Raw genomic sequence first — 14,408 nt, 5'->3', positions numbered from 1 at the left:
TTGCTGCGTAGAGCGGCTAATGTTCGTTAACTTGTGCGCGCTCGCGAATTACTAAAGCGAGTGCAAACGGTAAACAAATGACTTCTCAAATTTCTTCCAAAATTACAGCTGCCTTCCCAAAATTACTCTTAACTCCTTCTCAGCTGCTGAGTAGTTCATATCATGTTATTGTCCTTGCCTTCACCCAAAAGTGCACGCTGCCTCATATGAGACCTACACTGCGCTGAGCTGTTGAAATAACAGTTTGCAAAACGTTGCTTTCTACCCAATTCTGAGCAGTTTTCAGGTTCAAAGATCAAATAATTTGATATTCTTTTTCATAGACAGTTCCTCACAACCAGCTGCGCAATGAACTCTACCCAAAGTTCAGTTCTAGATTTTGCTATGCTAAAAACTTTGCAATGCTTGTCAAAATGCTACGCTCCCACCAGAGATTTGTTGATTGAAGATCACACCACAGCTTTCCGGAATCTTCAGGCTTGAAATGTTCGAAGAGATGGGCCTTAAGGGAGCTAATAGAAACTTGACTGCTTATTCAAAGGGAAAGTGATGAGAGGTAGTTTGGAATGGGCAGTCAAGACTATCTTCCCTTAACATTCTAGATTGGAACCCTGCTGTGACGATCCACCCTATTGGCCTGGGTTCAAGGCCAATCCTACATTTTGAACACTGAACTCGGTAGATCTCTAAGCGAAAACATTAAGGAAAACTGACAGCCATTTAACTTTGCACCCAAAGTCACCACCCACATACTTATGTGTACTACCAGCACTATGAATCCTTGTTCTAGGCCTAACCTTACCCGCCTGATGCCTCTGACAGTATCTTTCGTTACCTTGGGGCTAGGGCTTGAGTTAGCTCTGTGAGTTAGTGGTGCTAGCCGGGCATGCTTCCTGACATGTGTTTATTGGATTAAAATCATGTGCGATTGTTTTGCGCCTGGCCTCTTCTCTTTCATGCACTTAAACCTTGTTTTTGCTCTGACTGTTTCTAGGAGAATAGAGATTGGAATGAGCTGATCCAGGATGCGCAGAAAAGAGGCGCAATCATTAAAACCCGTGAAGAAAACTACACTAAAGATGTCACTAAAATACTGAAGCTGAAGCCATCATTCATGCGCAGCCACTCCTTTCCCAGCACCAGCGAAGCCAAACAGCAGGGAACCAGCAGACCACAGTGTGCCCCACCACGGACAGAGAGGAAGGAGGCCACCAATGGCTCAAATCAGTTCTCGTCTGTTCCACCACCTCTCCCTGCTCACCGGCCTGTTGGTCCACAACCTAAACCAGTGCAGCAGCCTCTGGAGTCAAAGTGGACATCAGCTGCGGCTCCATTAAGTACTGCCCGCACAGAACCCATGCAAATCCCAGTCCTATCTGCTCCAATGGAACGACCACGGGACCCCCGCCTGGCCCGTAAATGTGAGGCCTCTGCTTCCGCCCCTCATTCCAGCCAACTAGGGAACACTTTACCAGGTACTGGGCACCCCACAGCCCAGACTAGTTCAATCCTTCCCCATCGATCAGCAGTAGGCTCAAGTACGTCTAGCCGGAATCCAAATGCAAGTTCAACCAGCAACAGAAGTAGAAGTGCAGACAGCAGTGGATCCTGGCAGGCCAGTACAGGCCAAGGACATGGTAACTGGATGGGCAACACTGAAAATAGACAGTGGGACAGGCACAGGGACAACCGGAATGGGAGCAGAAAGCGAGAATATTCGCACCCGAGAGAAGATCCTAAACGACGAAAAACATCGAACTATGATCCCTAACAATAAAAACAAAAATAGAAATGTGGGAACTGTGAATGCTGGCGTTCCTTGGTATCAACTGTGGCACTGGGAGTAAGGGTTGTGTTTATGGAGCTGCAGAAGGGGGTGGTACAGCTGTGCTAATTGCCTAACTCTCTGCACTGCATAGGTACAGGTAAGCTTTGGTAACTGGACCCAGGAGGTGGCCGACCCTGAGGCTCATCAACCACCAAATCGCCTTGCCTCTACAAATGAGTCACCCAATCCAGATGAAACCCCACTCTGTGTAATTTTAGCCAGAGTAGAGACGCTGGCTGCTTATTGGAAGAGCTGCATGTTCTTGTTTACATGTAATAATGTATGTATTATATTTGTACAGCTAAAACTACAAAAGCATTATTTTAGATTTTGAGAGTTGACTTCCTGTTCGCCCCTGCTTGAGTAGGACATTTTCAAGATGGAGGCGTTCTGCTGGTGGGCAGTGTAACATAGAGGCGGTCTCAAGGCTAGTCCTGTTCTTTTTGTATCAAGAGGAGCAGACTTTGTGGAGGGGCGTGTGTGCAGATCCCATCCAGTTCCTGTGTCCCCCATACAATAGAGCACTTTGGACACAGCAACTCAGGGACGTGACTACCTCTCCTTAATAAAGGTAATAATCTTCACACTAGTGCCTTGCATACATATGTCCAGGTTCTCTGCAATCAAAGAAAATATTGTCTCATATCATTGGTTATGACCAGAAATAATCACATGGTGAGAGATGAATTTGAGTCCTGAGCTCCTCGTTTCTGCAATATCAACGGTGGCTGGTCACCCTGCACCAGAAAATAGCCCTGCTCCAGAGCCTGTGTTCTGTCTGTATGTTACAATAAAATGTACAATTCACCTTTTCTTTTTGGTTTGCCTCTTTGTTGCTGAGTGATGTGGCTTTTGGCCAAGCAAAGCTATGGGGTGGACAATAGTGTTGGAGAGGTCAACTAAAGTCCCCCTATGGTAGGACTGAAGAAGGCTCACTCCTAAGTGTACATGGCACCAGCTCTTAGGTTAGGCTTGAACTACCCAAAAGGTTTGGTAGCTATGGTTGAGCAGCCAGTCTTAGTCTAGGAGGGGTGTAGTTGAGCACAAAGAACTTTGAGCACACATACAGTCAAGAAAACACTTAAACACTGTAGTTATAAAAATATGGTTATTATATATGCTAGGCAAGGTTAGATTGAAAACAATTCAGGTAAGTAAAAACAGTTCACACAGATGGATATATACACTATATATTTTCTGTAGCAATACTGATTTCAAACAGTAGATCTTTAGATGATAATCAGGTAAGTACAAGATTAGTTTCAGGTTAGTCAATCATACGTTAACCAACATTTACTAAACTACAATACTGGTAGGTTAACTCTAGGAAAGCCTTCTCTTTAGAATTCCAACCCTATCTGGGGAAAGAGTCTGAAACGTCAGATGGGGGACCAGTAACCGTTGGGCTGTATAACAAAGGAAGGCAGATGCTGTCAAAGTTGTCAAATGCACAGGTGATGCTTTTTGTAGAAAGTAACACATTTGATTCAAAGGGTTCAGGGGGACAGGGTAGGCCACCTGAAGGATGTTGGGCCATAGGACATCTGTCCTTGGGCATGGGAGAACATAGTTGGGTCGTCCACCGCAATGTGACTCAAGAAGCTCAGGAGGAGGAGTGAACAGCAACTCAACTACCTAGGTACATACCAAGGAGTTACACAGTACCTTCTCTGATGAAGAGTGATGTCACCAGCGGGTCCCCAAGGTAAGACGACAGCATCACCAGTTCGGGTATCTTGCCTTGGTGGCTGGATGAAGAACTTTTGGCAGGAGTAGACTGTCTGACTCGGTCTGAGGGATGCCGAGCACACTATGATATGATAGTTTAGTTATATAGCGCCTATACACAATGTCTTTCAAAGTGCTTCAAGGCAAGGGAGGGAACAAGGAAAAATTCAATGGTATTCTTACAGGCCATGAACAGTAAGGATGTGAAATTAACTATCGTACTCGGCCTGACGACATTTCAGATGGTGCAAGAGCTAAGCCATAGATAAGGAAGGGAGGGGGAGAGTGGAAAGGAAATGGAAACAGACAGGTGAATACCGTACTAGGCCTGATGACATTTCTGGTAGTGCTGGGGCGGGGAGGTGGGAAGGAAAAGAACAAGTAAGGGGAGGGAGGAGGAGACGGAGTAGGTTGCTACCATACTAGGTCCAGGGACAATTCTGATAAAGTGCATTGAAGAAACTAAGGGGAGGAGATGGGGGGAAAAGGGAGAGGAGGAGAGAACAGAGTGTGAGCAGTCAAAAAGAGTGGAGAAGCAAGAGGGAAGAGCGAATACAATTACAGAAGTCAGTAGTAACCCATAATGTTGCAAGCCTGGATACAAGATGAAGATGGGAACAGCATGATTCAGGGCCACCGTGAATCAATGAAGTTCATAAAGGTCAAATCCAGTCTTGGCCACAAGACGCTGATGGTGAAACCAGAATCTATCAGGACAGTCTCCTGCAGCAGTAGGCTGGAGGGAGGCGCGATGGGGGGTTAAGGGAGGACAGAGTAGAAGAATCAAGAAAACGGGCAACACCTGTGTGCGAGAAGAGGGTTGCACAAGGGAACTATCTTCACGGCACTTGGTTGTGGAGGCTTAAAATAGGCTGTTTAGTAGCAATGGTTGTCACCCGGCAGCCTTTGTTCTTTCTCTCGGTCCTTGACTCTTCTGAGGGGACTTCTATGATCAGGATGGAGTCTCTGTAGGCTCAGGAAGCTGCCCTCACGCTTGCAGCCGGAACAATACTTGAATGGACGATGCACCACTGCATTTCCAGAGGCCCCATGGTATTCGGGTTTTGCAGGCCTGGAAGGTCGCAGCACTTCATGGGATGGCTCGAACCCCAGATTGTTTCTAGACTGGTTAGGCCCACCAGGCCAAGGGAGGAAGGTGTCCGGTCTGGATCTTCCCTGTCAAGACTGGTCTGGAAAAAAGCAGCGGTCACTCAGTCAGCTTGCCGGTCGCTGGAGGCAGCTGTAGACATCCTCTTTTTTCTTCTTCCTCAAATTCTTCGTTTCCATGGGTCGACTCTCTTTCTGCTCCAGGGGCCAGCCTTCATGCAGGAACCCAGCCAATCAGCAGTCATGCCACATTCAAACTTTGCGTGTTGACTGTCCCAAGGTGACACAGCCTTCCAGTAAGAACTGGATTCAGGCAGACATAATGGAGGACAAAGACCTGCAGAGTTACAGTGCACTTCCAGCTTCCTGTCCTCCCAGACAGGCTGGCACCCTCTGGCAGGCTTCCCAATTGGAGCCCAGCAAAGGCAAGAGTGAGTGGGACCTTCCCCACCCAGGACGACAGAAGGCGTCTCAAGAAAGGACAAGTCATCAAGAGTTGGCGAAAAAAGACAGGCACCATTTTAGTACAATGGTGACCCATGTGTCCCTTACCACAGCTGCGTGTTGAACTAAAAATTGGTAGAAAATATCATCTGCCACCAGCCACTCAGAAGAACCTGTCACTGTAACTAGAAAATGACAGCAGAATTGGAAAAGGGATACATTATGTCCCCTCAGCACTCCACATAAGGTGGCGTGTGCTGATTCCACAAAATAACAGTAAGTAGGATAACATGTATCCCCCTATTTTTGGAAACAGTAGTTATCACAAGGAAAATAAAAAGGGCAACTCGAAGAAATCCCAGCAACACTGCACAGAAAGTGTTGTGTGATGCAATTGCAGATACCTTTAAAAGGTGGAGGAAAGCATTACTCCAAAAAAGATATAACCAAAAGGGTTGAAAAGGTTTCCCAGAGATGGAGTAAAAGACTGAGTGGGGAAAAGGGTTTCCAATCACTCAGGGGAACTGATAAAACAATCCAGGAGTCCAGCAAAAAGTGCTGGGGCACTCGCATGTGGGGACCAAAAATGAAATTCTACATAACAAATAGGAATGTTGTTTGTGTCCTGCTCCTTTGGAGAATAATGAAATGTGTTGGGGCTGAAGAAGGCAACAAATTACTTCGGCTCTTCTTGAAAGTGAAGATGTCCATCTCCTTGTTTTCTCTTTCTTCCTATCCTGTCCACCACCAAGCACCCTAAGATTCATGTTGGGGCCCCCATTTACTTTCGCTTCAGCTTGCGTATGTTTTAGATTGACATGCTTTTTATATTCCGCTATCTTATGGCTGGCTGAAGAGTAGCAACTTGTTCATGAACACGTGAGGCATTGACATTACTGTTTTAGGAACTGTGTATGAGGGAGTAGACACCCTCCTCACTGGTTTTTTTTTTCTGCCATTACTTTCGGTCATGGAGTGCAGAGAAGCAGAAAGACTACCTCTACGTTTCTCAAAGGCACGGTGTGTCAGGATCCAGAAGAAAACCGCAGGAGCTGCTGACCCCACAGACCTTTTTGAGCATCTAACACACAGCCCTAATTTAAACAGGCTATGTATTCGTCAACCCTAATGGAAAGGCGAATGGGACAAAATAATAAACCGGAGTCCCTCATCTGCCTTCTCTTGGAATTGAGACCCGATACGAGATGGCACCAAAATGACAAGACTTTTCTTCTTTCTTTTTCCCACTCCTCACTTTCTCCATATTACTGGTACTGAAAACCTCTGCCACTTTTCCAAGAGGTAAGAATACATCTTGCCTTTTTAATATTCCACCAGGAAGAATGCAAATAGTTCCTTTTTCATTTCTACTGATAGAGGTATATTTGCACTAGAATATCTTTAAACTCTTTCTTGGAATAGAAGTAACTGTTCCTAAAGGGGTGCAAATGTTTGCACCTTGTTTATAAACTTGAACCAACTTTTTCTTAGGTAGAAGTCCAGTTACAATAACATTTTCATGTTGACTCTTGCTTTAGCCCAGAACACACTGCATTATGTTATTAGATAGTTCAGGCTGAGCAATGTGTGTTTGTCTTCAGATTTGAAAAGAAGCACTTGTACTCTTGCGTTAAACTGCCCTTTCCAGGCTGTGCGCACGCTTTGAATTAATTGAAATACAGTCCTTCCTCAAGATCACTTGATGTAACCCGGCATGCAAGCCTTCCCCCAACTCTGAGAGGAATGAGACCTTGTGCTCACCCCTCCACTGTGCTGCTGGTCGCGCACTGTAATTCTTCGGGAGAGACGCTGCTCTGCTTCCTCTTTGAACCGTACCAAAGTGCGTACCCAAGCTCTGCATGCACAGTGCAATGCCCACATCACTTTGCACACGCTTTTACAGGCATTATGTACAGTTTCCGCATCCACTCAAACATTTTCCTGTTCAAACTCTTGCATCTTTAAACAATCTCCTGCCAATGTTACTGCCAGTTCAAAGTCTGAATGCTCTTGAGGGCACAGGATGTATCGAAATGTACACTACACCAAAGCTTAGTTCACTCACTCTAAATCTTAATGGAACGGCCCCACCAGGTAACTGGAACATGTGCCATGGAGGGCTTGAAGAATTTCTAAAGTCCTCTCAAGGCCTCCGACAGGAGCCACTGAAATGAGCTCCTGCGTGTTGTAGATCTTTTGATGTAAAGGCAGTTTATAATTCTCTCAAGGTTCCAAGCTACCTGCTTCATCACATGGAACCTTCAGGCTCACCACCATCTTCCCTTGGGCTAATATCCACTTCCTGAAACAAAGGGAGTCAAGGAATGCACTACTAAATAACATAACCTTAATCACCCCCTTTAAAGCCCACCAGTTTTAACCCATCCTGTCCTCTTCCTGGGAATCCTGACACTGAGGAGATGGGTCATATTTTAGAGAATGCATAGCAATTTTGTGAATTCAGGCTCTCCCTTCTTTTGAGTTTTTAAAAGATGTAAATATTTCCTCTAGCAATCTCAGGTTCCAGTAGATGGGCAAGCACCCGTTGTTTAACGGCTGTCTTTCACGAGACCACAAAGAAACCAAATGCTTGGATTTTAAGAAGTCTGTCTCTTAAACTCTAAAACCAAAGAAGGAACAATGCTGGATGGCCTACGCCATGGAATTATACATGTCTGACTTCTAAAACAAACATTATCCCCAGAAAAAGGTTAACCAAATCCAGTTAGGTGGCAATTTCGGGTTTTGCAGATCAACAAGGTATTGTGTGGTTGTACACTAGGTGGGATGCTGTTTCACACTTGATGGGTGTTAGGACTCATAGGTTAATTGGAGGCAGATGTATTTGTGTGCGATAGAGGGCAGAGTTTACTTATGTACCTTAAAAAGCCTTAATTTCAGAAGAATTGCCCTTTCCCATTTCATGATGGAGGTTAAGATCAGGAGGGAGGCAGGTTCATGAACGGTCCACCGGCCAACATAGAACTCTGACACATGGTCTAGAACTGCTGTTTGTTCCTTTGGAGACAGGGTGCAGTTCCTTTGTCCACTTAATCATAAATATCTATGCGGAACAAGTTATAGTTAAAACAGTGGCGTGCTGCCTAGTGACTTTAGGCTGGAAGCTCTTGACCAGGAAAAAGGACTCGGGAGTGTTAGATTTGAGCGCTTCCAGTATTCTTTATAGCGACTGTGCGTTTACATGTTATTTTCTTGATGTTTCCCGGAGTGAATTTTGTGAAGCAGGACTAGTCTGGAACCTGTGGTGCTTACCCCCACAGGCCAGTAACTTACAGTGCAACTCATAATCTGAGCACTGACCAGTGCTCATCGGAGAGTAGCAGTGGTTTGTAGAAAACATGTAGTTGGCAAGCTCCCAGCTTAGATGCTGATCTGAGAAGGGACAGGAGTTGAGTTACGTTCCACAGTCTTGCAGGGAGATGCTCTGTAGTGAAGAATATTGTACTGCAATGCAAGGTAGATCGTGTAGAAATCACACACAAAAGGCTTATTGAAAACTTGTTTATTCGAACTTCCCTGAATTCCAAAGGAAAGCAGTATTTCAACAGTGTTTAATTACATGGGTGAAACCAGAAATAGAAGCTTAGAGTAGTTTATAGTTATGGCATGGTAGTATAATAATAGTTTCACAAAAGAAAAGTTAAACTAAGGTACATGCTACTGAAAGGTGACGGTCTCCTGTGTACTTGCAAGCAAATCTACAACAAAATCTTTTCCCTGGATTGTTTTTCCAGTTATACTACATGAAACCTTTTGTCTGATCCGTCTGAGTCTTTAGGAGCTGCTGCACCCTGCAAATTCTCCCAAAATATTAAGCCTCTAGCCTAACAAAACTCTGCTGAAACCCAAATAACCCCTGAAGGAAAAGCGCAAATGGGTAAAATAACGAACACAGTATTGCCATCAATGTATGTGGAGAGCTACAGATAGTGAGAAAATGAAATTAAGTTAGTTACCCTCTCTTCCCCCTATTTCCTGTATGTGCAGGGCCTACTAAACATCTTCTTACTCGCAGGATTACTTGTGACTAGCTCTACATAAGCCAGGAGGGGAAATCTTCAGGTCCGAGAACCCTGGAGGTCTCTGCGGCTAAAGTCTCTGGCAACCCTGGTTTACTTCTTGCCTTTTTAAGCCATTGAGGAAGAGAGAATCATGTCCTTAATATCCAGGTAACAATTTTTGTAGCTAAAGGTGAATGCCATGTTACCTCCTAAAATCTAAATCTGCCCTACTTCTGAAACTCTGTACCTACCTAACCCTGAGCTATGGGAGTAACTAATTACTGCCCATTGGCTCAGCCGCTCTTCTGCTTGAGCACAGATGAAGAGACAATTCTCTAGCATGGGGTCTGGCATGGATTCCCATGCTGATGAATATTCCCGGTCATCAGGCTGTGAATCCTTGGTAAAAGAAAAATTAGTTTGTTTCATTTCTGAACTGTCTTTCTCCTAACAACCTATCACTGAGCTCTGTGTCGTACAGCCCCCAGCCAATGACTGTCCTCTAGCTATGCCCCTCCTCAGGCAGCCATCTTCAGATTTGGTAGCACGTAACGTGGCAGTAGGACCAAGAGAAGAGCCACAGAGGGGTAGGCAGGAGGGTTTGCATGTGAATCCATGCCAGACCCATGCTGGGGAACAATGGTTACAGGTAAGTAACTTCTTCCTTCTCCAGCACGGGGTCGGGCATGGATTTGAATGCTCATGAATAAAGAATACATAGCAGTACACACATGCACAACCACGGGAGGTGGCAAGGCTCAACATAAGCATCTCTTACCTCCTCACCAGGCTCACCTTCAAGTGAACAGGTTGCACAGCACTGCTTGGCCGACTCTGGACTCCTCCCTGGAATCCCTGTCGACGCAGTAAAATTTCGTGAAGGTGTGCGTCGATCTCCACATAGCAGCCCTGCAGGTGTCGAGCTGGGGCACACCAGACAGGAACGCCGTTGTAGAAGCGATCGCCCTGGTGGAATGGGCTACTGGACGGCCAGGCAGTGGTCGGTTGGGCAACCAGTGACAGTAGGTGATTCAGCCGGAGAGCTACCTGGAAATGGAAGCCTTGTACAGGGCCTTCCCATGGGTCACAGGACCAAAGTTCACAAAAAGCAGAGAAGTTTTCCGGAAACTCTTTGTGCGGGCCAACTAATACTTCAGTGCTCTAGCCACATCCAGCGAGTGCAAGGTCCTTTCAGCCAGTGACGAAGGCGTAGGAAAAAACACAGGTAACGCCAAGGGCTCGTTTAGATGAAAGTCTGACGACACCTTGGGCATGAAGGAGGGGTGCGTCCGCAGCAACACCCTTGTCTCGAGGAAAGTCAAGTACGGTGGCTTACGGGATAGGGACTGGATCTCACCCACTTGTCGTGCAGAGGTGATGGCCACGAGAAAAGCTGTTTTCCACGACAGGAACTTAAGCGGAGCTGAATACATAGGTTTGAATGGGCCCCCCATGAGCCTGGTGAGCACCACATTGCGTTCCCACACCGGGTCTGGAGCCTTCACCGGCTGGAACAAGCGGAACAGTCCTTTGATGAACTTCACCAGACGGTGCAACCATAAAGAAGACCGTCCTGGAAATCTGGTGTAGCGGGAGATAGCCACCAGATGTACCTTAATGGAGTCATGGGCCAATCCCCGATTTTGCCAATGACAGCAAATATGGAAGTACATGAGGAGCCGTGACCCACAAGGGGTTAATCTTCTGAGACGGCACCAAATCACAAAATGCTTCCATTTGTGTCGTTGCATTTCCGAGTAGATGCTATAGCCATGGCGAGAACTTCCCTGCAGTCCGCCGGCAGATCGTAGCCACCAAATTCTAGTGCTGCAGGAGCCAGGCTTTCAGGTTCAGAGACTCTGGATCGTGGTGAAGAATGGTGCCTCCTTCCCTGGCGAGAAGACCTGCGACCACAGGCAGCTTCCCTGGTGGAGACGCTTACATGCTGAGAAGGTCCAGGTACCAGATCTGCCTCAGTCATGCCGGTGCGACGAGGATCATCCGACACCATCTGAGTTGACTGATGACTCAAAGTAACAATGGATGGAACGCATACAGAAAGTGCCTTCCCAAGGGCATGCACCGCCTATGCTCCCCTGCTTGCTCGCAAACCTCCGGCACTTGGTATTCATCACCGTCGCAAACAAGTCAATCTGAGGATTGCTCCATTTGACTAAAGGTTTCTCCACTAGGGCCTGCCCAAGTTCCCACTCGTGGCAAGAACGAAGCTGCCTGCTCAGAGTCTGCAACTGTGTTCTTTACTCCTGCCAGATTAAACGGAATGAGTACATCCCCTGGGCACCTCTTCGGAGAGCGCTGGCTATCTGGTGCCCCCTGTTTCCTGATGTAAAACATTGTGGTGGTATTCTCTGTGAAGACCTGCACCCCTTGCCCTTGAGGGACGGCAGGAATGCTTTGGGGGCCCAAAACACCACGTGCAGCTCCAGAACGTTGATGTGCAAAGTCTTCTCCTTCGGCAGCCACAGGCCTCTGGCATGAAGACTTCCGGTGTGGACTCCTCATCCTTCCAGGGGAGCGTCCGTCGTGACCGTCTCCTGGTGCGGTGGGGCATTGAAATCCACGCCTCTGGTCAGATGAGAGCGCACGCCCCACCACCTTATCGCCTGACGGAACCCCTCGTCAAACGCAATCCTGTCTTGGACTCTTCCGGACACCTGACCCAACGGGCGTGGTGGAACTCCTGCAGCAGGCGCATCTGTAACCTGCAGAGTCGGATGAGGTAAATGCATGACGACATCATGCCAAGCAGAGACTTGATGGCCCTCATCGTGGCGATCTTCAGTGCCAGCAGCCGCTGCACCTTGCCCAGGATGGCTGCTATCCTCTCTTCCAAAGGTGACACCAGGCATGCCACAATGTTGAGGCGGGACCCCAGGAACAGTGTGTCCTGTGATGGAGTCAAGCATGACTTTGCATAGTTCACTGAGAACCCCAGATCTGTCAGAAGGCGGGCGGTCTTCACCGTGTGGTCGACTGCAACTTCTCTTGATCTGCCTCGGATGAGCCAGTCGTCCAAGTAAGGGTAGACGTGAATCCCTTGAAGTCGTAGATGGGCTGCCACTAGTGCCAGTCACTTGGTGAAGACTTTGGGCACCGACTTCAGTCCGAAGGGAAAGGCCTTGAATTGGTAATGCTTCCCTTGAACAACAAAGCGCAGAAACTTGCGGTGTCCTTCGTGAATGGGGATGTGGAAGTACGCCTCTTCCAGGTCCAACAAAAACAAAGTCTTCCTCTTCCAAATGTCTGAGCATGTGTTAAAGAGTGACCATTCAGAACTTCTGGGACTTTATGTATTTGTTCAGTCGTCGCAGATCGAGGAGGGGCCTCCAGCCCCCGGTCTTCTTTCATACGAGGAAGTACCTTGAGTAAACTCCAAAGCCATTTTGGGACCAGCTCTATTGCCCCTTTCCTTAACATGGCCCGAACTTCTAGCAGCAGCTGAGGGACCTGGTTTTCCTGCCGGGCCACCGGTGGTATTGAGGGCACTTTCTTTGGAACTCTAGAGTGTGTCCGTGGGCTGGAACATCCAACACCCACGGTCGGTGGAGATGGTCTTCCACACGCTGACTAAGTTCGCCAGCCGGCCTTCCATTGGGGTGCACGGGTGGGGGCTCGACGTCCTGGCTGGTTCATTCCTGCTTGGAGGTCGACGGGCTGCCTTGCGGTCCCCGACGATGTCCTCCTCCGAAGTCCTTGGAGCGGCCCCCAATGGTTTCCTGGGCAAAGGAGCCAGAGGGTTGGCGGTAAGAAGAGGAGCCCCCGCCAAAACCCTCAAATTTGTATTTATTTATTTATAACGCGCAAACCAACAGGCCCGGAGGCATCAGGGCGCAATTTGTACAAGGTTACAGATATGCAGGCATAACAGAGAATCATTAAACATTTACACATGGGTGCAGGTATAACATAGAATCATTATATACATTTACAAGAGGATCTTATATACATATGTACAGTAGTTTCAGTGCCGATAGGTGATAATAGCGGTCGGCAAGTCAGGGTAGGTCAGGAAGAAGCGCGAAGCCGGCCTTAAAGCTGGTTGAAAAGCCAAGATCTAGTATTGGCTTTGAAGGTATTGAAAGAGTCTTCCGCTCTAATTGAAACAGGGAGGGAGTTCCATAACTTGGAAGCTAAGACGGGGAAACTTGAGCCCCCTGCTTTTTGCAATTTAAATCTGGGGATCGCTAGACAGTGGGATTGGGCTGTTCTTAGAGGTCGGGAGGTAGAGTGGCGCGACAGTCGACTACCAAGGTAGATCGGGGCTTTGTTGGCTAGGCATTTGTGCGTAAGGGCGAGTGTTTTGAGTGAAATTCTTTGTTTGACAGGTAGCCAATTTAACTTACTTCTGGTTTCTGTGATGTGGTGGTGTCGGTGAATGTTTAAAGCGGCACGAATGGCGTTGTTTTGTGTCGTTTGAAGTCTGTTCAGGTTCTCTTGGCTGGTGCCAAGATAGAGAGCACTGCAGTAATCAATTTTAGCCATAATAAGGGTTCTCGCTAGCGTAACGCTGTTAGACGTAGTGAGGAATGGTCTGCAAGCTGCGATAAGTTTGCATGTGTATGCAGACGCAGATCTGACAGCATTAGTTTGTCGGGTTAATGAGAGTGTGGCATCAAGGTAGAAACCTAACGTTTTGGTGTCTTTTGAGACACGAATGATATTACCATCTATGTTGAATGACTGATAGCATGGCTCTAGTCTGCTCAGGCGTTGTGCAGTGCCCAAGATCAGGAGCTCCGTCTTGTCATCATTCAAGCACAACTGATGTTGGGCCATCCAGGCTTGGATGACCAAGTAGACGTCGTTAATGGCCTTGGTGTCACCTAGATAATCACCAGTGATGGGGATGAGTATCTGGGTGTCGTCCGCATAGTTAGTATAGGAGACACCCAGATAGTCAAGCACATCAAAGAGTGGTTTCGTGAAAATGTTATAAAGTGTAGGTGACACACAAGATCCCTGAGGAACGCCGCAGTGAATCGGGGAAGGGTCCGCGGCTGCGGATGGGGCAAAGACTCTCATGGATCTGTTGCTCAGGAAAGATTTGATCCAAGCCGCAGCCGAGGAAGAGAAGTTGGCAGCTGAATGGAGGTGCTCGCACAGGATCTGATGGTTGACCAGATCGAATGCGGCTGAGAGGTCGAGAAGTAGTAGCATTGCTAGTTTGCCTTGATCCTTTAGAACCTCGATTTGAGTTTTAAGGTCTAATAATGCGGTCTCTGTCCCGTGTCTGGGGCGGAAACCAGATTGTCGTAGAC

General features: G+C 47.3%; 1 protein-coding gene across 1 annotated transcript in view; it reads left to right on the top strand.

The window, feature by feature from the left end:
• The window catches only part of SETX (senataxin), a 1,477,926-nt gene extending 1,475,285 nt beyond the window's left edge, over positions 1-2,641 (top strand). The window contains exon 25 of the mRNA XM_069609306.1: positions 995-2,641. Coding sequence (XP_069465407.1) covers positions 995-1,771 — 777 coding nt within the window. The 3' untranslated portion in view covers positions 1,772-2,641. The remainder of the gene's footprint in view (positions 1-994) is intronic.
• Positions 2,642-14,408: the final 11,767 nt, after the last annotated feature.

The sequence above is a fragment of the Ambystoma mexicanum genome, chromosome 8 (assembly GCF_040938575.1).
Source record: "Ambystoma mexicanum isolate Mex_15411 chromosome 8, UKY_AmexF1_1, whole genome shotgun sequence".
Lineage (NCBI taxonomy): Eukaryota > Metazoa > Chordata > Amphibia > Caudata > Ambystomatidae > Ambystoma > Ambystoma mexicanum.
The sequence above is the reverse complement of the archived record's forward strand: the minus strand, read 5'-3'. Positions and strand labels throughout refer to the sequence as shown.